The sequence below is a fragment of the Solea senegalensis genome, linkage group LG10 (assembly GCF_019176455.1).
Source record: "Solea senegalensis isolate Sse05_10M linkage group LG10, IFAPA_SoseM_1, whole genome shotgun sequence".
NCBI lineage: Eukaryota > Metazoa > Chordata > Actinopteri > Pleuronectiformes > Soleidae > Solea > Solea senegalensis.
Genome location: NC_058030.1, coordinates 11,878,988 through 11,900,763, shown reverse-complemented (window position 1 = coordinate 11,900,763; position 21,776 = coordinate 11,878,988). Strand labels below are relative to the sequence as shown.

The following is a 21,776-nucleotide window of genomic DNA, read 5'->3' as shown; positions in this document are numbered from 1 at the left end:
TTACAACTTGACACTGGATCCTCTCTCCGATCCAAGTGGGTGCACAAATCTCTTCAGATGTGAAGGAACAGCTCAAGCTCAGTTTGTGGAAGGATTCCGAACAAATTCAAATGAAACAAACAGGAGGAGGGAGGGGTGAGCAATCATCATACATCAAACCACACGGAGCCCTTCTGCTGGCAACAGGCTCACAGCTCAATGACTCAGAAATAAAGAATATCAGACCAAAGCGGAGAGCGGTGACAGTGTGTGTTTATCGCTTCCCCTCACGTTTGAATCAGTGTATCTGCATGCGTATCGCCGCGCGTTAAAAGATTAACAGCCTCAAAAAGATCACCTCTCCCACTCCAGCTTGTTACTTGCACTTTAACAAAGACGCGAAAGAGACAAATGTGACTCCCTCACTCACACCTCGCCTCGCTTTAATTGGGTTTGAGGGACCTCTGAGTCAACCAGCCTGAGTTGTCGAGACAATTAACAAATCTCTGCTAACACTGGCACCGTTATAGGAGCAAATCACTAGCGTCTCCTTTTGCTTTGTAGGAAGTGGAGGCGTGCCTTCGCTGCCACTGGAGGCAAGGGATTTTTCAAGCTGTCTGCAATGTGGCTGATCATGTGTTACTGGGTACTGCTCCCCCTTGAGAGTCAATGTGTGCTTGCACCCTTGCACTAACATGTGAGAATCATTAAATATCATGTGCTGAGCGAATGAGTAGACATTTGCTGCAGGCATGCGTTTCATATCTGTACCTATGTGTGTATCTCCACTTTTTTTTGCAGTTTGTTGGTACTGACACAAGACATTAACCATGGTATATGATTGAGAGGGCCTATTAAGATATATCACATAACATAACCAGTGTTATGTGGCTCCAGGGCTCCATTAAAATATCAAGATGAATAACCTAGCAGTGAAAGTATCGGGATACTAGCGCACAGACTTGGGCTTCAGGGCCTCCTGAGCCCTCGGGCCCCTGGGCCTGAGCCCGCGCCTCACTAATCCATCCTTGTGTACATCAATCTATACAAAATGAATCATTAATCCTAGTAGCAAACACTGATGTCATGTGTGACTCTTACCTCATACTCAAACTCTTCTGTCCTCTCTCCATCAGCAGGAATGGGGGAGAGGTAGTCCGTCCCTTCATAGTAATCCTGGTCCATTGTATGAAGAGAATGACAGCTGTCAGGAGAGAGACAGAGGAAGGAAATGGGGAAAGACAAGACACAGAGGGAGGAAGGCAGAGATAGGGAAAGAGGAGGACAGCTGGGTATTAGCAAGATCCCTTCTCCTAATTTCAATTTTATATGTCAATACCGTAGAGTGACAGGATTTCCTTGCCTTTGTCTTTGCCGGAATCCGAAGAATAAAGCGTTTGTCTAATGCTTTTTGTCGATGCCACGAGTGTGTGTGTGTGCTAAAAGTGCAGCCCCCTTGTTAACAGTGTCGCCGCATCATTTGCTCCCTGCTCTCGACAGACTAAACCCTCCACATTGTGCGCTGTTATTCTTATTATGCCTCCCTCAGTCACTGAACAAAACTGCATTGTGAGGGCGTAACAAGACAGGCAGCCGCAGTGCCACACAGGAGCGCCGCGGTGGACGAAAACTTCACAGCGACAGAAACTCCGTTTAACATGTTGAATGATGTGTTCGGGCTGACTCTCGGATCGCTCAGCGCTTGTAAACCTGTCTCGCAAACAATCTTCCATTCAAAAAACCAGCCTGGTAAATGTCAACGCGATTTATGCTGTGATGCTTTCGATATTACACACAGAGCAACATTTGGCAGCGGGAGCCAAGAACACAATTACAGATTTTACAATCCAGCCACAGAAGTAAGAGTGACAAACATTTGCCGTATCTATACAATCTGCTGTATATTGAGTTTTGCACCTGATCTCAGATGAAGAGAAGAAATTGTGAGTTTTATGGGACACATTGATTACACTTGGGCTCGGCCTGAGGCTATAAGTATAGAGCAAGCACACGTTGTACAGTGTTGCCTAGTTTTTTTATTAGCCCATTTGCTTTAATCACCTTCCATGGGCCAAAATGGATACGCCAAGCAGCTCCAATTATGGCAGTAATGCCCCCTGGGGAATTGTACGGTGATATTGTGATAGGATTGTGATCAATTCATGTATAGTATTTCATGTGACATTGACAATAACACACTTTTGATGATGTTCGTAATAATGAGGTACACAGATTAAGAACCAAACCACTTGAAATTCCTTCGCTGCATGCTGAGCAAAGTCTCCAGTGCCAAATGACAACAGATACTCAGGGATGTTTATCATTGCTGGAATTAATTATCTACTGCACTGAACATATTTGGCTCACCAAGCTAATTCTGACTTCCCCGCTCTGTGCTATAAAGCGCTTCTCACATTGCTATTGCCTCATTGTTTCACTCCCAAGAGGTGAAACCCAGATTTTTCTTTATGCTAAAAATTTTCACTGTATTTCCCCTCCGAGACGAACGGAACATAAACCAAAATGAAAGAGGAGAATTTAATGTACCCTATTTCTTTTGTTGTTTTCCAGGAAACCTTCATGTTGCTTCTTAAAACTCTCAGTAGCCTTTTTTTTATCTGCATTTTGTTAACAATAAATAAAAGTATTCATAAAGTACAAAGTCACTTGAGGCTGTGACTGTGAGGGAAATTCAACTGCTTGTATTCTCGGCTTTTGTCACACTTACTGTTTATATTAGGGACGTAGTGATGCATCGATTGGTTGGTTTATAAATCAAATGAATCCATTTTATTGTCTACCCTTAAGAAATCTACCTTGGCCGTTCAACTTTCTGGCATAACCCTGGCTACTTGTTCAAGGAAGGAATCACCAGTTCTGCCACACGAGTGAGCTGCAGCTAGCTCTGATCACTGTAATCGGTAGACAGAACATTCACTACGATATCTGCAACGTCACGTGAAGATATCTGCCATTCAGTTTTTACTCGTCAAAATGACGTCACTTTATGCGGTTTATCATTATAGATATTTCTAATTCCAGTTTCAGACATGTTGTCAGGTTGAAGATATCTACATTGTCCTTTTAAGATACCTTGAATTAAAGTTCAGATAGCAAGAATCAAGTTATCTCGAACTTGAATTGAAAGGAAAGGCAAAGGTGACCTAATCCTGACTAGTAAAAATGTCAAATATCTGTAACCTGTAGTTTTGAATAGTGAGAATGGCGCCACAGATATCTACAACTAAAATGCATACTCGTCACGATGAAATTACAATAAGTCAAAGTCACGTCACAGATATCTGTAATGGTAATTCCATCAAACTTTGTGATTAAATGTTAAAACTGCATGCCATAATAGACACAGAGAGGGAGAGACACTGTGACCACACAGCCACAAACAACAGTGAGCTGCAGATGTGAAGTGCAGCTGATCGTGTGCAGACCGAGCACTCATCTGTAGAGTTTATCCATTCAAGTCCCTTTGAAGAAGGGTTTTGTCTTCTCCTCCCCTTATTTTACGATTCAGTTTCATCTATTAATCTTCAATTTTTTTCTCTTCTCTCCCGTGTCTGGACTCGCTTCACTGCTCAATAACTTCACCTGCACCTTTAAGGTAATTAAAGGTGCATTCAGTTTTATCAAATCACTGACCTGCTCAAAACTTCACAATCTGACTAAGCATTAGTGACTCAAAGAATTATCCACTAACTACACAAAACACATTTCCTTCTGTTCTCACCTGTCAGAGAGAAGGAAGGGACAGACGTCAGGCACGGGAGGGGTCGAAGGGCGCAGCTTTGCCAGCGCCATGATGTGTTCGAAGGTGATGTCGGTCTGAGTGCACACGTCCACCACGTGGATTTCCTGAAGGGGGCCATGGGGTCTGCCGCTGGGGGTCCGCCTGATGACCTGCACCACGACGGGTTCCTTGGCACTGCAAAAGGCCTCCACTGTCTCCTCATGGTTGGACTTGGACAGCTCCTTTCCGTTTACCTGATGAAGACAGGGACAATATTTGTGAGTGAGATGTACATAGATCTGTCTTATCTCTATATTGGTTAAAGGAATACTTCTCCGATTTGCATTTAGCTTTGTATTAGTAGAATAGGGGTGTCAATGGTGGGCACGTAACAAAGGAAAGAATGAAGATATATCTCGACTCAGGGGAAACTGAGGTTCACAAGCACACTTTTTCAACAATACTACCTCTATTCTAGAAATACAACGCTAAATGCAAATCAGTGAAGTATTCCTTTAATATAAAGTGGAGCAGGCAGAGTTAAGGATTTTCTGACAACATTATGTGATCGGACATTTATCTAAAAGCCAGCAAAGAGCCATGGGCACAGTTATTTTTACTCTCAGGAAACTAAGAGACACTGGTCTGGGTTTTTGAAATGTATGTAAAACCTCTCCAATCTACAACGTCTATGACCGATTTACTCTCCCTACATAAACTGTGTAATTCACGCATCAGAACATACAAACACATAAGGACAATGTTGTGCCTTCAGGGCTGTTTTCAACTCTTCTTATGTGCCCAGCGTGGATCCAATCAGGAAGAAATTTAAATTGTTTACTTTTCTCCTTGGATGCCTTTTGGACAGATGATCGAAAAGGAATCTTTGGAAAACACCCGCACACATTCATTTGATGCTGCAGCGTTTTCAGAACATTAGATCAAAGCCAGAATGATCCCCACAACAGCCCATTTCTAACCAAAATGAACTGGATTTTCTGGCAGATTGAAAACATTTTGCACCACGGCTGCCTTACGAAGAAAATAATTGCTTCGTTTAGCATCAATAATATCTGTGAAAGACACCCTATTGGATGGTAAATGCCTTAGAATGTGCGTTGGTACGAAACCTGAAATTAGATAGATATAGATTAGAAGAAGAGTAGCACAATTACACGGGAGCATTTTCTTTGCACAACAAACAGAAATGAGTTCAAATAATAAATAGAAGAATTAAACAGACCATTTACATACACAAGGCAGGCGAACTGAAAACAGTAAAATGCTTGATTCATATGCTTTTGCTTTTTTTTGCAAAACAAACAAACTGCAAGCCTTAATTAGCGTGGAGGCAACAACTCCAAGTAAATGAACATTACAGACACAGGCTACATGTAAATTCCTGAAAAACAGAGTTTATATTTTCAGCCCATAATATTCCACCACTGCTTCTTCAGTTTTACACATGGCTGGGTTTAAAAGATCCCTAGAAAGAGTTTTTTAATGTCTTCATTTTACAGTCTACAGTCTTCTCCCATGGATGTGTATAACCCTCTTTACTATCGCGTGGCTGGCCACATGTGGTCTCTGGCCATGCGAGAGACACGAAACATGGCGGCAGCTCCTATAGTGAAGGCATCGCCAGTATTATTCATGTCCCTGGAATCTGGATAGTTTGAGATTCAAACGTATTCTTCTAATCTCAGGGATTACAGCATGGCTAACAGAACGACCTGCTGTTACCATTTACAATAACAGTATATAGGATATAGAGTGTGTTACTCTTATCCTGGTTCATACCCATTTGTGTGCTTGTGTGTTGCCTGAGTGACGGCCAACAAAACTACACACACACACACACACACAACTTCTATTCTCAGCCTTAACAGAAGCACTATATAACTATGTTTGCTCTTGTTGTGCTCTGACCTGCTCCCCTGCCTTCTGATGTGACCTTTGTTTGTAGTGATGTTGCATTAATCACCTGAGTGGGAGATAAACTGGGTCAACACCACTCCTGTGGAACTGCAGGGCAATTTGAGGGGTGGGGGCGGTGGATGTGGTAAGAGAGCAGCTTTCTTTATCCCCTCTTTCCCTCACAAGTGCTTTATTTGGGCAGTCAGCAGTTGTTAAATACTGCAGTGTGTAGCCTACATTACACTTTAAGTACTGTATTAAAGAAACATGGAGCACTATAATAATTATTATCTAATATAATTCCTTTTACTGTCTCCGTCTTATTTTCCTGCTTGTTTCCTGCTCCGCAGCCTAATCCTGGAACAGGCAGCCGAGTGGAAACAAAGGAGGTGGACCAGACAAATGAGGGAGCCTATGGTGTATGACAGTCTCAGAGAAAAATGATCAAATTTTCCTGCTCTCCCTCTGGTACCGCCGTGTCCAGCCCCAAGCTCCTCCTTCTCTTTCTCCAAGCCTCTCTGCTTGCAAGTCATACTCCGTAACCAAAATGAAACAAGGGTCAACGGGAGACGACTTTTCCCGCGGCAAACACACAATATCAAAAGGCACCATTTCGGTACCTGAATCACAGAACTGTATCGTGCATCACGACAAAAACCCTGCTCCAGGAACTACATAATTGCAGAGGCTTGGACAAATGGACAAAGACAGATGGATACATGGACACACAGACATATGAATCACTATATCCCTCCACTTTATATGCCGCGGGGATAATACGAAAAGGAAACATGTCAGGAAGAAGTGTTTTTCTCGTCTCATTGCTAGTTTTCATGAGAGCCAGATGGGACAATTAATTCCCAATTAACGTGGGAATATTAAGTAGCCTCAACTTGAGCATGAGGGATTTTTCCCATCCTTTTGTGTCCTCTTGGCTGATGATGTCTATCCAGATAAAAACAATTCTTCACTTAGTTGTTTGGGATCCACAGCCATATCTGACAGATGGGAGGGTTTCTATTAGACGGGTTGAATCTTGTGAGATAAGCACTTTAAAGTCACTTAAAACCCCACAAAAGTACGTGTGCCCATAATTGCACTGCCTCCATATAATAGAAGCTCGAACCTCATAAAGTTTCATCATACACATTAAACTAATATCACCTATGCACTTCAAGTGTGCAAATACATATTCACTCGTAAACACCTGCTGGTGAACAGTAGCTGCATCAGATTATTTAGCAGCTGCTGCTGTGGATGTCAAGACTAACACATGATTCATGGCAACGAGCTCCACGTGCAGCATGAATTCCTTTGTTCTTGAACATAACCAAAGTGTTCATTTATGAGAGATCGATCATTTGTCAAGGCAAGTCATCCTCGAGACGATCGCTTGAATGTGAAGTTGGGAGGCAGCGGTTGCTAGGATGGAGTAGCTGGACCAAGACACATCTGCTGGCTGTTTGCACATGGATGTGCTGCAGCTGAATCCAACACCCTCCGCCCCCCCCAGACACCCGCCCACAGCTTTCTGACAACAAATGCAGTCGACCAGCTTAGTTGAGTGTAACTAAAGGATGAAAACTCTTTTCCGCGTCTTAAACATTCTCTGTGGCACAATCCCGTATTGACAAAGACATTGAGGCATTGTGTGCTCGCGACGCAGCCGAGTGCGTCTCCTCTCCTCTCGAGTAAATATCTCGCATCACACTTTAAGCGGTTCTGAGTCATTGCAAGAAAAGAAAACAAAAAACTTCACTTCAAAGTGTCTGTTTCAAAAAACGACGCCCCTACAGTGACACACCGTCTTTAAGGTTCTCTCATCTGTGTCTGATCTGATCATTTGTCCTCCAGGTACGAGGACAACAACAAACACGCAACAACTTCTTTCAGTGCTTTAGTCTCATTAACCTCATTAACTGTAGCCTACCATCAATATCTCCAAAGGCCAAGGGCAAAATGTAGTGACAGTGGTAGTAAAGTAGGGCCAGTTTATCTGTAAAGATGTCAACTTTCAGCCACATGTGATGCTGCTTCTGCTTTGGGACCGTGTCTCTGGCAGGAGACAAAGACACTGCTGGCAGCTTGGAGGGGATTACTGATATAAGTGATTGATGTACCTCTTCTGTAAGAAGAAAAGGCAGCCTTAGGCAGTCTCCTCTAATAGTCCATTAGCTTTTTTTTTTATGCTTTCAAATTGACTGCACACATTTCTTTATGACACACGTAGCCCGCTGAATCTTAATGAAATGTTTCTGCTTTTAATTTTATGGTGTTTATGCTGCACACGAGGTGAAAATATTTGTTTTGCTCATATCCCAGTTAAAATGGAAATGCGGCGCATTGAATGAGGCAAGGTCATTCTTTGTACTGCTGCAACACTGACAAATAAATAAAGGCTTTCAGTGGGGAAAAGAAAATAAAGAGCATCATACACAGACACATTTACCCAGTGCATCTAACACTAGGTGTTGTGCTTAAAGAAGACCTATTATGCTCAATTACAACTCAATATTTTTTATTCCGAGGCTTGACTAAAGAGGCCTTGAATGGATTTACAATGCGAGAACACTCTTTATTTATCTTCAGGAGAATGACACGTTAATAGACGAGGGCTCCTTCAAAGTTCACTTTGTTCTGCACCTGCAAATACCACCTTGCATTCTTAGCAGTGTGGGGTTCTAAAAAATGTGTTCAATAGCACAATTGAAGGGAAATGACAACTTGTCAAATTCACCTGCAAATGGTTGGACTAAAATCTGATAATGAGAGTGGACAGAAGCAGCAAATATGTCTACAAATAATTATGTTCCTGTTAATAGTTGCTTGTGTGGGAAATACACAGTGTTCAAATGCCAACTGAAATGGGAGCTGTTGTAAAATGTATAAACCTGCAGTCAGTAATTTGCTTGTGGTGGTGGAGCAACAGTTCTGTGACAAGCTTCCTCTAGAGGCACAGGAAAAGTTAAGGGTTTAACTCCCGCAAGAATTACTTTTACATTTGTAAAACATTTCGACTAAAATACCTGACCTGATTTTTCTTCTTCTTCTGTATGACAGAAAAATAAAAGCCAAACAAGTCTCCCGTGCAAAACTGCAATGACGTTTATGTGAAAGTTGTAATGTCTCGGCACTTTTGCAGGTGCTGCTATAGGTGGATGTTATTAAATCTAAACTAATTACCAGCTAGCTGTAAATTCATGTTAATGTACAGAGATGAAAGCCCATATTCTGATCCAACTCTTGGCAAGAAAGCAAATAAGCATAATATTCTCAGAATGGTGAAACGTTTTATTCTTTCCTCCACAGGTTTTCTATGATGTAGCTGCAGGGAAACACGATTTTACATCTGTGGGTCCCAGTAGATCAGCCGGATCTGAGACCAGCCCATCTGGCACCAATGTCATCTTCACTTAAATATTCACTTAAATCACCTTGCTTCCCCATTCTGATGATGTGTTTGAACTTAAGCATGTCACATTGAACCTGACTACTATGTAGAAATGCATCGAGTTGCTGCCATTTGATTAGATATTTACATTTCAGTTGGAAATCAGTAATGCAGGTATCTCTAATAAATCCTGATTATTATTATGCTGCAAATGCACTGACCGGTGAGACAGGTGCTCCTCGCTGCTGCCTCGCTGCTGCACTCTGCCTCCTCTACTCCAAACAAATGACCCACATCCTCTACACTGCAGCTCCAACATCAGCGTGGTGCAATTCCATCGTGCACAATGTGAAACTTGATTTGGATTTTTACACATAAAAAAAACTATAAAGACGGAGAAATGAAACATTCAGTTGAGAAATGGAATTAAGGCGATTCCCAGTGATGGAGGGATGTGAGCATGGCTGCTACTGTACCTCATCCCGTTGGTGAGAAAACTGCTTCAATTCCTTTTAACACCCAAATGTCTCATTTCAATAATAACTGTCAGAATAAAATACGGGCCACGGTCCGTTACAGTGCAGCCCTTATGACTGCATAAATCACTCACAGACTATCAGTGCAACTGTCTGAGCGACCCAAGCAATGCATTGGTGACAGGAAACAGGTAGGGGGAGAGAGAGCGACAGGGGGAATACCCTCAGCATCTCTAAATGAACCAATGTACAAGCCTACAAACCCCTCTAACCACATAAAACACACTGCACAAAGCCCTTGGGCTATTTTTCACATTTAAGGTCCTGCACATTGCCATTGAGGTTTTATGTGCGCAGAACATTTGATGAATTCTGCCAATTTTCTTCTCAGAGCAACAATCTTGCCTGGACGACTCCCTTTATTGCGAAACTCATTCAAAGTGCATTGCCTCTTTTAATCTCCCCTAAAATTCATTGTCCACCTTGTAACACACATTTAATGTCCAATCTTTTGCCATGTTCTCTCAGTACAAGGACGACCGTTATAAAAGGACAAGGGCTATTTACCCAGCCAACACAGAATGTCCAATGTGACCGGTGCAGCTCATGCATGGATCTACCACCATCATTGGTGTTTGAAAGTAAACCCTCTCCTTTACACCCGTCTCGTCTGCTTTGTTGTGGCTAGGGTCACCTTTAATGCCTTCCAGGAATCAGATTACTTTTCAGTAACTCTGATTATAGACTAAGAGTTAGCCTCTATTTTGTCAACACTTTATTTACTTCACTGTCATAAGCCTCCTTTCTATAAAGCAGTACAGTGCAGTTCAGCTGTGGTGCAGTTTGGAACACCACACCTTGATTTGACTTTCCACCGTGGCGTGTGTGGGCCAAATATAAGTTACATCGCTATTTGTGAAATATGCATCATATACCGAAGTAGCCAATAACGACTGCTTTAAGACAGCAAGGGAAGTTCAGCTTCCTCTAAAATGTACTGTGTTGTATTTACATTTCAATACTACTGTAAAGGTGTGCTAGAACACAATTAAAATGTGTCACTAGTTTGTTCAGAATCAGTTGTTCGTCACCGATGATGGATCGTCTTACGTGATTTTCGTAACAGTCTCCGCATTAAAACCACTTGAAGCTCAGCTTCAACGGTTCTCTATGGATCGACACAGAATAGGTTTTTTTGATTGGACAAAGGCGGCAAAAATGTCACTTCCACGGAAGCTTAGCTTCTCTGGAAGTCAACGAAGCAGTTGTTGGGTGTGGACGCTGGGCTTCTGCATGATGATTGGAGGGACTGTCTGAAAGGCAGAACCAGTTTTGGATCGACAGCGGTGCAACAGAGTCCTGTGTGGATTGTGGAAGAGAAGTCTGTGTACAAATAGCTGGTCACTGTATGTTATTTGCTCTGCTATATAGCCAATTTTCATTTGTACATATACACCGTGAATATAAATAAATATAAATAAATATTATAATAGCATTTCAATTTCGTATAATTATTGCATTTCCTTCCTGTCCTAGTTGTTCGTCAGCAGCATTTATGTATAAATAACTGGCCCTGAAATGAGCTTCCCCTGTTTCAAAGACCAGCAGCAATCACTACTGTAAGGAGCAACTGACAATAAATTCCACAAAAAGAAAGAGGTCCAATAGGGGACATTCATTATTCTGTGTTCTTTCTATTTGACATATGTCTGTTTATCATGAGAAGAAAAAAATATATATTTTCAAAGAGGGCTGCTGGCATCGAAGAAAAACACAGCCATTTCTGCAAGTGATGATTCTGTGTGGACAATCAATGGACTGCAGTGTATCTAGCATGACACTGGAAATGCCCATGAACTAGAAGCGGATACCAGTTTGGTCTGAGTGACTTTTTGGGAGCCTGCTCTGGTTTCCTGTGTGTCTTTTCCTTTAGCTGGCTTTCAGCTATAAGAATTGGAGTGTGTGTGAATGGCTTCTCAGGTGTTTCTAATTGGCTACATGCACTGACTGGGACTTAACATGAAGTGGAGGTAAAAATGAAGGTGGCTGCTTGCTTGTTAATATATTAGGTGTCATTTTCTATTTCAACATGTTTGAATTACAGAACAGGTGACACGTGGGTGTTAAGGATGTGGTGTTGGGTGCTGGCATCTTTGAAGGAGCTGAGCCGAGTGGAAGGAGGGTAACAAATGAATTTCCACATTGACTTTTAATAATGCAATTGACTTAAGGCAGATGAGACTGAGTGTCTATTGTGCTGCTCATGAACAAACACTTAATCTGAAATCTTAATGTTCCCCAATTCGTTAGATGTGTCAATTCTGCTTATAATCACCTCCCCATTAAATAAGATCAATACATCATTCCATCATCATCATCATCATGCTGTAAGTGACTGAATGCATGATACTTGAAGCATCCTATTTCAGCTGGACTATAAAAAACTCTGCGGTGGATTTGTGCGGAGAAATTAATCAGCTTGTTCAAGGTTAATGGCACATGCAGACTATATTTGTTAAAGAGATTTAGAAATGCACAGTTAATCTCCGTGCTTAACTTTGAGATCTTGGGGCGAGTTTTTACACAAAATAGAGAGAGAAATTGAATTAGAGTAAAAGCGACACTTGGGTGGATGAAGAACTAATGGATGAACAGCCTCCTCCTTGATGATAACTGGTAATTGGTTTGGGGGAACGAGAGGAGATGGGGGGGCGGGGGGGGACGGTGGCAAGGGATTCTTTGTGCTGTGCAGATCAGCAAAATGGCCTGGCTGGTGTAAAAAGAGGTTGTAAGGAGTAATGGTGCCATGCATATGCTGACTGAATCAAATCAAGTGGGCACTGCCATGGAACACTTCTTTATGCACCGAGAGTGAGCCAGAGAGTAGCTGCGGCACATGAAAGACAAGTACAGTATTTTAGAAACATAAGGAAAAATGCACCAAAAAATGAACAAAAACATACCAAAGTGCAAATCACTTCCACTTTCCTCCCTTTCTGCCGTTAACAAAGACAGTGCCATTTCATCTTTATTTCAACTTTGCTCTTGGTTTTGGTTTAATGCCGATCAGTAATGATCACACAAAGCAATAGCTAACATCTGGTGATGAGCACCACTGGCCCAGCAAAGTGTGATGGGGCAAGAAATACAACCGTGAGGATAATGAGGCAGGTTGTAAACAAGCTGTTTTGGGAAGTGGGGTAATTTGCTTTGAGAAATACTACTCTCATATCGGTCCTTTAAATGTGAGGCTACAGCCATTTTCTGCTGGTGCATCCCCCTTGATCATTCATCACGACAAACGTTTTTTATACTTCCAGTTTTATACAGATTAAACAAACACAATATGACACCTAAATTAATGGGCTAGCAGAGACGCTAATTTAATGACTGAGAACGGCACGAGGCACGCTAGTGTTTACATCTCAAGTCTTAATGGAAGGCTATGCTAAGCTAAGCTAAGCTAACCACCTGCTGGCTGTGGCTTTACATTTCACATGTGGCAGGATCTTCTCGAATATCAATGTGCATTTCCTGTCTAATGACCCCTCTCACCCATTATATTGTATTTATATTACATTATATCTGCTAATAAATACATAATCTATCAGCAGGTGACATTATGTATCCTCTATTTATTTATTTCCTGTAAAAATTTACAGTACACATAAGATGACACGAACATTTAATGCTGAAGGTCCAGTCTCATTTACAGTAGGTGGACTTTGAAGGTGGTAAATTGTTTCCTTCACATTTAATATGCTCCTCCTGGCAGCAGAGGCAATTAGCGCCTGATAAGCACTATGTACATGAAGCCGTACACTCGTGATCACAACAAAGGCGTCTTATCCGACTTCCCCCTTCCCTCCCCTCTCCAACTGGCTCTTTGTCTGTGAGGCTGTCACATGGTCACTGGTTTGGGAATGAGAGCTGAGGTGAGACGGTGGCATGTGGAGCTTTGACGGTGAAATAATAAACTGGGAAGGGTTTGAAAGGTCAGTCAGGACCCCTGCAGCTGGCCACTGATCTGCCTGTTAGCCATTAACTGACACCCAGTTCAGGTGGGGTGTCAGGAAAGGAGGGAAAACAGGCTGGGAAGAATAAGAAATGAGGATGGAGGGAGAAAACAAGTAACCAAGAAACCACTAATTTTGTTTATATTATGTGCATCATGGCTGCTTTCCTCAGATGCAAATTGAGTCATTTGTGTCCCATAGCAAACAACCAAAGGACTTGACAGGAGAGCAGACTTGTACAATAAAGGTTCTGTCACTTCTGCCATTGTCAAAGTTGGCAAAAAAGACCAGGTGATGATGATGGCATGAGACAAGATGGATGAACTCACATGAAAGGTTTCTGTGTACCACACTTCCCCTCAAAAAGGAAAACAAAATATTGCAGAGAAAGCGAAGCTAGGTGAGTGTCTGGCAGGTAAATTGCTGTTGTTATGGTGAAATGTCAGTTTTATGGATTTGGAGGATTATCAGGGCCCTCAGTGAGTAAATGCATGTTTACTCAGGCTTAGGCCCTCACTGACAATTCACTGATTTGACAAAAACACGTGAACAGCAGCAGTGAAACATATTTCACTATAGAGCTGCTGGAAAGTGTATAAAATGATATATATTTTTTTAAATGTAAGAGGACACAACAAACAGATAAACGAATGCCTCAACACAAAGGTGATCCCAGCTCAAGGACACTGTGGTAAATAAGAGCCAAACTTTCAATGAAAAGCAGATGTTCAATTAGGACAGCATTCACAATGAGACAGTGATGAAGTTGCTGATGATAATCTTATCCTTGTACAGAGCAGAGGCACAATGCATGATTAGAAGGAGGGACGTTATCTTGGAAGAGTGATCACAAGCATAATCAATCCACACCAAGGCTCCCCATTGTGTTGCTCATGGCACCGCGAAAGTGCCAGCAAGAGGTTGGTAAAGTCAATGTCTCTGGCTTTCTCTCACACCACTTGAGTCTTGCTCCTTGTCAAGACCTCAAGTCAATAAACAAAAGGAAGTGAGCGGAAGCTCAATGCTTCCCACTGTGTCCTGATTACACAGGTATTCAGTTTGCATGTGGTTGGGTGGTTTTAGTGGGTGTTTCACTCAGATGATCTTCCGTTTAATTTAATTAAAACTTGATCGCAGAGAAAAGACCCCATATCATGAAAATGGGTTCTGGAGGTGTAAAACTTGAAAAACATGAAGTTTTTTTCTACTGCCACTTTATCCCTATAGGTCCCTTATAGAGCTGTCACAGTTAAATAATTTGACCGCGATAAATAAAAGTGGTTTATTACCATGATATGTGATATTACCTCTGTCTTCCCTCTCTAATATCGTTTTCATACAGCGTGATTGTGTAAAGGCCCGTTTTCGTCCGTTTTACATCCGTCCATCCCAAACGTTATCTCGAAAAGGGCTTACTTTTATTGTCCTTGATGTGAAATAGACTTAAAAAACAAGCAGATTTCGTGGTGGTGGGACGAAAACCACTAAATGTAAGTCGCATTCCTCGTTGGTGTTGCCGATAAGAGAGAGCGATGATGTGCGGCATTTCCAATATCTATATCCGATACACCTATTTATGTCCGAGCACCTGGCAGCCAGTCACTCTCTGTTTTCTGGCTGCAGCTTCCTTCTTCATCAACTTCCTGAATGATTGGATTATTGACTCTATACTGCCCCCACAATTTCTGGTGGTATGGCTCATTCCTCCATTGTGCGCCAAGCAGGGCAGCTTAAAATGACGGAATACTACAAACTTCTCTGTCTCCTGTTTATGTCGTTCACTTTCACAGTGTTTGATTTCACCCATATCACTGGGAGGGAGAGTAGCCATCACTGCTAAGCTAATTGATAGGCTAGGATCGTGACCATATGTGAATGAGCTACGTAACTTCATCATGATGCTGAATCTGTTGGACCTACCACTCAGATCCACTTTATCATCTACTTTGGAGTGGGAGGTTGGTAGTTCAATCCCCAGCTGCATGATACCAAAGATGAGAAAATGTGTACCTGGAGCTTTAAAGGAGGTGTAGATAAGGTACACTGCAAATAAAGTAGTGTTCAATCCTAGTCAATTCGTGCTGCAGAAATTGAAGATCGGTTCTGTAAAAGTAAACTTTCTTGAAGTAAAATTACCAAAGAGAGCTTGGTCAGGGAGTGTTGTCAATTGAATAGCACTACAGGTAAACTGCTGTACACAGTTTTAATGACACAGCAGAATGCTCCAATGAAGGTCACCGAGTCCCTACATTGGTGTCTATCAGCAGAGATTAAGTTACCTCTAATGGAAATTACAAGAATGTCAAGCAAATCTATTCTAAATGTAATGAAACACCTGTCAGAACATGTTTATATGACCCGAAGCGTTGCACAGTAAATGAGCTGTAACATTAACTTGCTCTTGATGGAGAGTACTTTCATGAAAAAGAAGTCCACCTGGCGATTTTAATGTATGCAAAAAAAAGAAAAGAAAAAGCAAACCAATATTGATTAAAAACACCTGGCACTGTTGTTTCAAAAGTGCATTCAGGAATCAGAAGAATGATTTACAGGCAATACACAGCAACGTCCCTGATTAATGATTCTGCCATTTACTGAAGTTTCTCAAAAAGAAAAAGAAAATATGCTGATAAACATAATGAGCTGGTGGAGGCGCTCCAGAGTCACACTCATGAACTGCCACTTGAGAAATATTTTGACATTACATGGAGTCTGTTGATGATGGTTAGACATCTGCTGATTCCACAAATGGATGCGAGACTTGGAGGAGGCTGATAATGTGGTAATTGTGTACATGTGAGGTGGCGGTGATGGTGGAGCAGGGAGGTCTTCACATCGTCATGGGAACCATAAATAGGCCACATATGTGACAACTGTGCTGCGTTTTTGAGGTCCCCTGTTCCGTAATGCTCGTGTTCCTCTGGTTAATGGGTGTAATAAAGGATTGCTCATGCCAGAGTCCGCTCATTTATTCTCATTCCTGAGATTAAGAAGGGGCCGCTACAGCAATCTCCCCCTACTCACTCGCTAATTCCGAGACAGATCTATAGCCCAACTGTTTAAGTGATGCTCTCATGTGCACGCAAGTGACTGGAGCGCGCGCGCACACACACACACACACACACACAGGAGCAAACACTTTATTATCCCTGTACAACTGCAGGGCCAAGATTAAAATTTAATCAGCTGTTAAGTGCAATCACAGACATGGTTTCCATCCCAATAAAGCTTATACCCAGAGCCCACACCTGCACCATACAAGCTGCAGAGGGGCCGTCATTCGTCCTGGCTTGTCGTAAGGAACAGGTCACTTGTGGCTGTGGTGGAGAGGAAATGACAAACTCAAATGACAGCTGCTCTGCCTCCCCACCACGGAGTTTGTTTTTTGCTCCCAATCCCATTTGTTTTCTATTGAGTATCTGCTGATACCATGTATGACTGACAGTCAAATAAACAATATTCCTAAGAGAGGTTTAGGGAGAAAGAGGAAAAGAGAAAAGAGCAGATACCTGCTGTGAGGCTGCAGGTATGACTGGTGGAGAAACAGTGGGAGAGAGGGCAAAGCTGTGGCAAAACGCAAGCCGTGTTTGACTACAACATGTCGTTAAAGTGCGACCAAAATGCTGAAAATATTGCTTCTCTACATGCTTGGTAAACATGTGGTTTGTTGCTGCATCGTTTATGTTATATTCTGTACAAACAGTGAAGAGTGTTGCTGTAAACTTGAGTTACAGCATCAGCCTGTATGTATAACAGTGTGCGTGTGTGTCAAGGGCAGAGTGGAACCAAGGCAACCTATTAAAACACAACCAACTATATCAAACCCAGGTACTATTAAATAAATGCCACTGCTGGTCAGTCCCAAATAAAGCCCTGTTACAGTCTAAAGTTGAGCTCCAGGAAGGACCTGCTCACCACAGTGCATGTGGAGAGTTCTGCAGCTCCCTCATCATTTGATCAGGGAGAGGTGATTGACATGATGAAAAAATGCCCAAATTGGCTCTGATCCGATACTTGAGATCAGGATTGGGGACATCCCTACTTCTAGCCATACAGTTTATGATTTCTCCTTGAGAAAATGTGTGCACAGTGGCACCAAATCAGCAACTCGTCCAAAAGTCACAAAATCAGTAGCAACTGGACTTGAAGACGTTTCACCAGAGAGAGATAAAAGGTCTTAAAGAAATCGAAAAGTCCAGTTGCTACCAATTCATTTGACCTGAATGAATGAGTATCTACATAGACATCCACATCAGCATGTGTACTATATTGGAAAATAAACTACAGACTTATTTTACTTAAATTACACATCATAGCAGGGCGCCAACGATTATTTGCCTGGTACGTTTGTGTTTTGTTTTTTTCAATAATTCATTTTCTGATTTCTCTGCTCCATGTAACAAAGAAATCATTAAAACGGAATCACTTTGGTTTGTGGACAATTCATTAATTGAGAAAATAATCTACAGATTATTTGATTATGAAACTAATTGTTGGAACGAGATATGAGACGGAATACGATCCAAGGAAAAGATGACTAAAATTAAAGAGAAAGAGAATGAAACGACCACAACATGTGCAGAGGACAAAAGCTACTGAGCCATTGAATACAGATCTGCGAGGTGAAGGTCTCAAATATAAAGGTCAGAGGTCGCAACGTTAACTGGCGAAAGTGTCCGCCCTCCTCCCTATGGTCAATTTACCTTACTTTCCTTTCAATGCTAACAGATGCCTAATTGTGGCGTAGCCCTGCCAAAAGCAAAGCACAAGGACACTGAAACTATTAGTCATTAGAGGGCAGCATGGCGTCCTTCAACGCCATCACACTCACGCCTCCACACTCATTCACAAGCGACAAAACTAAGCAGAGAGATCGGGCACCACAGAGTGGTATAACACACCACTTAAGCTGAAGAGGAAGTTTTTTTGTTCTCCTTCGCCGCACGGTGTGTTGTGTTGGCAAGTGATTAGGTTCATTTATACCAAGGCAGCCACTTGGCAAGGACCAGCACTCCATGTGGAGCCAGTGTAACACTAGAACAAAACCAAATGGCTCTCTCAATTCAAGGAAAGAAAGGGGGGAAGGGGGTATTAGCGGAGGGCATCTGCTCAACATTTACCTAGTGTTTTTATAATTAGATGAGTGTGAATGCTCAGGAGCAAAGCTTCTGTGCCACTGTGGTTTTCTGATAGCAATTCTCTGACTTGGAAACAGGCGGAGGAGGACTGTAAGGGAAGACAATTAGTGGAGCTAATAAAATATGAACCATGTTGCAAGTGAAAAGAAATCTGTGTTCAAAACAAACAACAAACTGGAGGCAGGGTGAAAGTTAGTTGTGACAAATGCTAATTGGTCCCAAGCAGCAGTAGGGCAGCCTGTTAAAGCCTGCTCACATCTGGCACTTTGGGTTCCCTCCTTCAGTCTGTTTTCACACATTTAATTTTCTGCAAAACAAACATTTAGTGCAGGAGGATAACAGCTCAGTGGGTGCAGAAATAGTGAATATGGTCTGATCCGCTGTGCAGCACTGCTTTGTGGCTTCAGTCACATCAAAACAAATCAGTGACGGCAGCATGTACACTTTAGTTAAGTGCCATACACACTCTTGTACACACTCCGACAGATGTCTCCGATGTCTGCGAATCCATATGAGAGTTATCAAAACCTGCAGCTTCAACGGTTACTGTGAGGTACAGAGAAAATCACACTCTTTGCCCTCACTAAAAATACCTGGCTAATGTCAGAGAACGTCAGCGGTCATGGGGTTTGTTTATGGAAAGACTGCTTTCAGAGTTAAATGTTGGCGGGACACGAAGCATGAAACCCGGCTGAAGTCGAACGCTGCTCGTCTCCAATCCGGCATCACAACCTCACCTTTTTACCGTATAATTTTATTTCGTGCCGACAGCTTTGGTGCAACAGCACATGAATAGGTTTGGATAAAGGGAGGAAACAGCCTGGGTCTATTTTAAAGTTAAACGGAATAAACTAGTTTTGAGCTGAAGCTTCACTCTTTTTGCAAATGAACAAACTCATTGTCTGTGGCTCTTATTTAAAATTGGCATTTAATAATGTATTCTGTATTCGACGAGAGGAACAGCACAACAGATTTTCTGGAAAGAGAAGTGTAATTCTTCGAAATATCCATCTATAAAAATGCTGTTTTGGAAAACAACAGATTGTAATTTATAGTCTTTAGCTAATGGAAATTTTTAGAATGTGGAACAGAGAAAGTGTCTGTCATTGACTTGCAAATGAATCCACCTGTGCAACCCGCAGAGACAGCATTCATTACCAAACATGCTGATTTAGCGATTTCTCCGAGACAGGTTACAGTGAAGATTGTCACTTCAGATGACAGAATGATTCTTTCACCCACTTTTCTAAATTTAAACTCGCCTCGAGTATTAGTCTGTGTCAAGTCCATTTGTTATCATCATTCATCCATTCATGGTGGCTTTTATTTACAACCCAAGTACACATTTCATTTAATCCAGCATGCACACGTTTCTAGTCACTTTTTTCATATGTATATATATATATATAATCACAACAGGCAAGATTTGCATTGGATGAGGTGTCACACATGTGAGACAAAGGGCTTGGCTGTTGCATGCTTCAGCCATGAGTGGATGATCTTGGGCATAAGAAGACTTGTAAATCTTAGATTTACCTGAGGCCATCACTGAGTTGTGGGCTGTGGACTTGTCAGACAAAGGCAGAGCGGAAAACCGCAAAATTCATTTTCCCCAAGCAACTGAGATATTTCCAGACTTTGTGTTTCCTGAAATACAACTCCCTCCCCGGAGCAGGGAGGGAGTTGTATTTCCCCTCAATAACTCCACAGACACAAACACACAAAGTGTCAAGTGGAAGCTTTCTCATTGCTCCTTGTCCTTTTTGTTATGCAGTATTCTGTCAGGCCTCTGATGAATAGCATCCCTCAGGTGGAGGAGGTATACCATCTTCATCCCACCCCCTCCTTTTCTCTCTATCACACAACATGTTCTGCTATTGATTAATTCACAAACTAAAATACACTCAGTGTATAAAACCAGACATTCCTATATTGATTACTTTCTGCGCTATTCCCTCAGGCTCCGTTAGTTCCAGGGCTTGCCTCTAGGGAAAATGCTGCTTTTAAATCAAATTCACTTTTTTTCCAAGTCAATATCAGACCTCTTATGCAGCCATATACAGTGTATGCAACTTGCATAAATCAAAAAACTGTTAAGTAAATCCTCATTGTCTGCCTTGTGCTTGGCTGTGACACTACTTTAAGAATTCGGAGAGCTCTTCCGATAAAAGTCAAGTCACTTTTCCGTGTGTGTTCTCGGCTTTTTAGGAAGTGTGCCACACAGAATGTCTGTGCGGTGACAGCAGCCACTCCCACTTTGACAAGCGATGGAGAGAAAGTTGACATGGACCAATGACACTCGGTGTCCCAGTGACACTGATGGACTCCCACTCAACACTCCCCTGACATTATCCAGTCTTTATCTCATTTTTTCTTGATCCGGGTTTGTCTCTCAGCCAATGTACAGAACAGGACAGTCACACTGACAAACTGAGGAGAGGAAGTTGTACACTAGTCAAAAATGACTCAACTCCAGCACAAGTATAGGACCTATGGATGCACGATATTATAGGCACAATATCGGTATTGGCAGATATTGTGCTTTAAAATGTATTATCGGATATCGGCAAACACAAGATCTGTTGATTATGACCAGTGGCTGCTACCTCCTTGACTTCCATGCAGGCGCCCTCTACAGCTATCATTTGTTTATCTATTTTGCTCAATGAAGAAAATGTATATCTACGTCTGCTGTGACATGAGTATGAGAAAGCAAAAAGTCCAATAACATGCATCCCTAATAGGAACAATATTATATATATATATTTGAAAACTCAATGAACAATATGACAGAACCATCTGACCAAAAGTCTCGGAATAATATCTGGCAGATAAATTGTGTTGGCAGGCAACTCTCGTGCAGTTTCAGGCTTAATAAAACGATAAGGCCTTATAATAAGTCAAAATCATAGTCCCTGGATATAAGATTTTGCAGAACAACGGGCTGATTGAGGCAGGTGGCCCCCACCACAGAGCGTCGGTCTGCCAGCGAGTGTTGAGGCTGTGAGGCGGGAGGCCCGACTGTGAAAGGATCTGGGTTGTGTGGGAGTTGCTGGGTCGACTCCAGTGCTGCAGGGGAGAGAGTGCGCGGTCCCTATTCTTCCAACCTCATAAAGA

The 21,776-nt window shown here is 42.1% G+C and overlaps 1 protein-coding gene across 2 annotated transcripts in view; it reads right to left on the bottom strand.

The window, feature by feature from the left end:
• The window catches only part of LOC122775388 (PDZ domain-containing RING finger protein 4-like), a 111,454-nt gene that overhangs the window by 13,026 nt on the left and 76,652 nt on the right, over window positions 1-21,776 (bottom strand). For both annotated transcript variants that reach the window (XM_044035229.1, XM_044035230.1), the window contains 2 exons: window positions 3,722-3,975; window positions 1,081-1,183 (listed from right to left, as the gene is read on the bottom strand). In XM_044035229.1, the coding sequence (XP_043891164.1) occupies window positions 1,081-1,183; window positions 3,722-3,975 (357 nt within the window). The remainder of the gene's footprint in view (window positions 1-1,080; window positions 1,184-3,721; window positions 3,976-21,776) is intronic.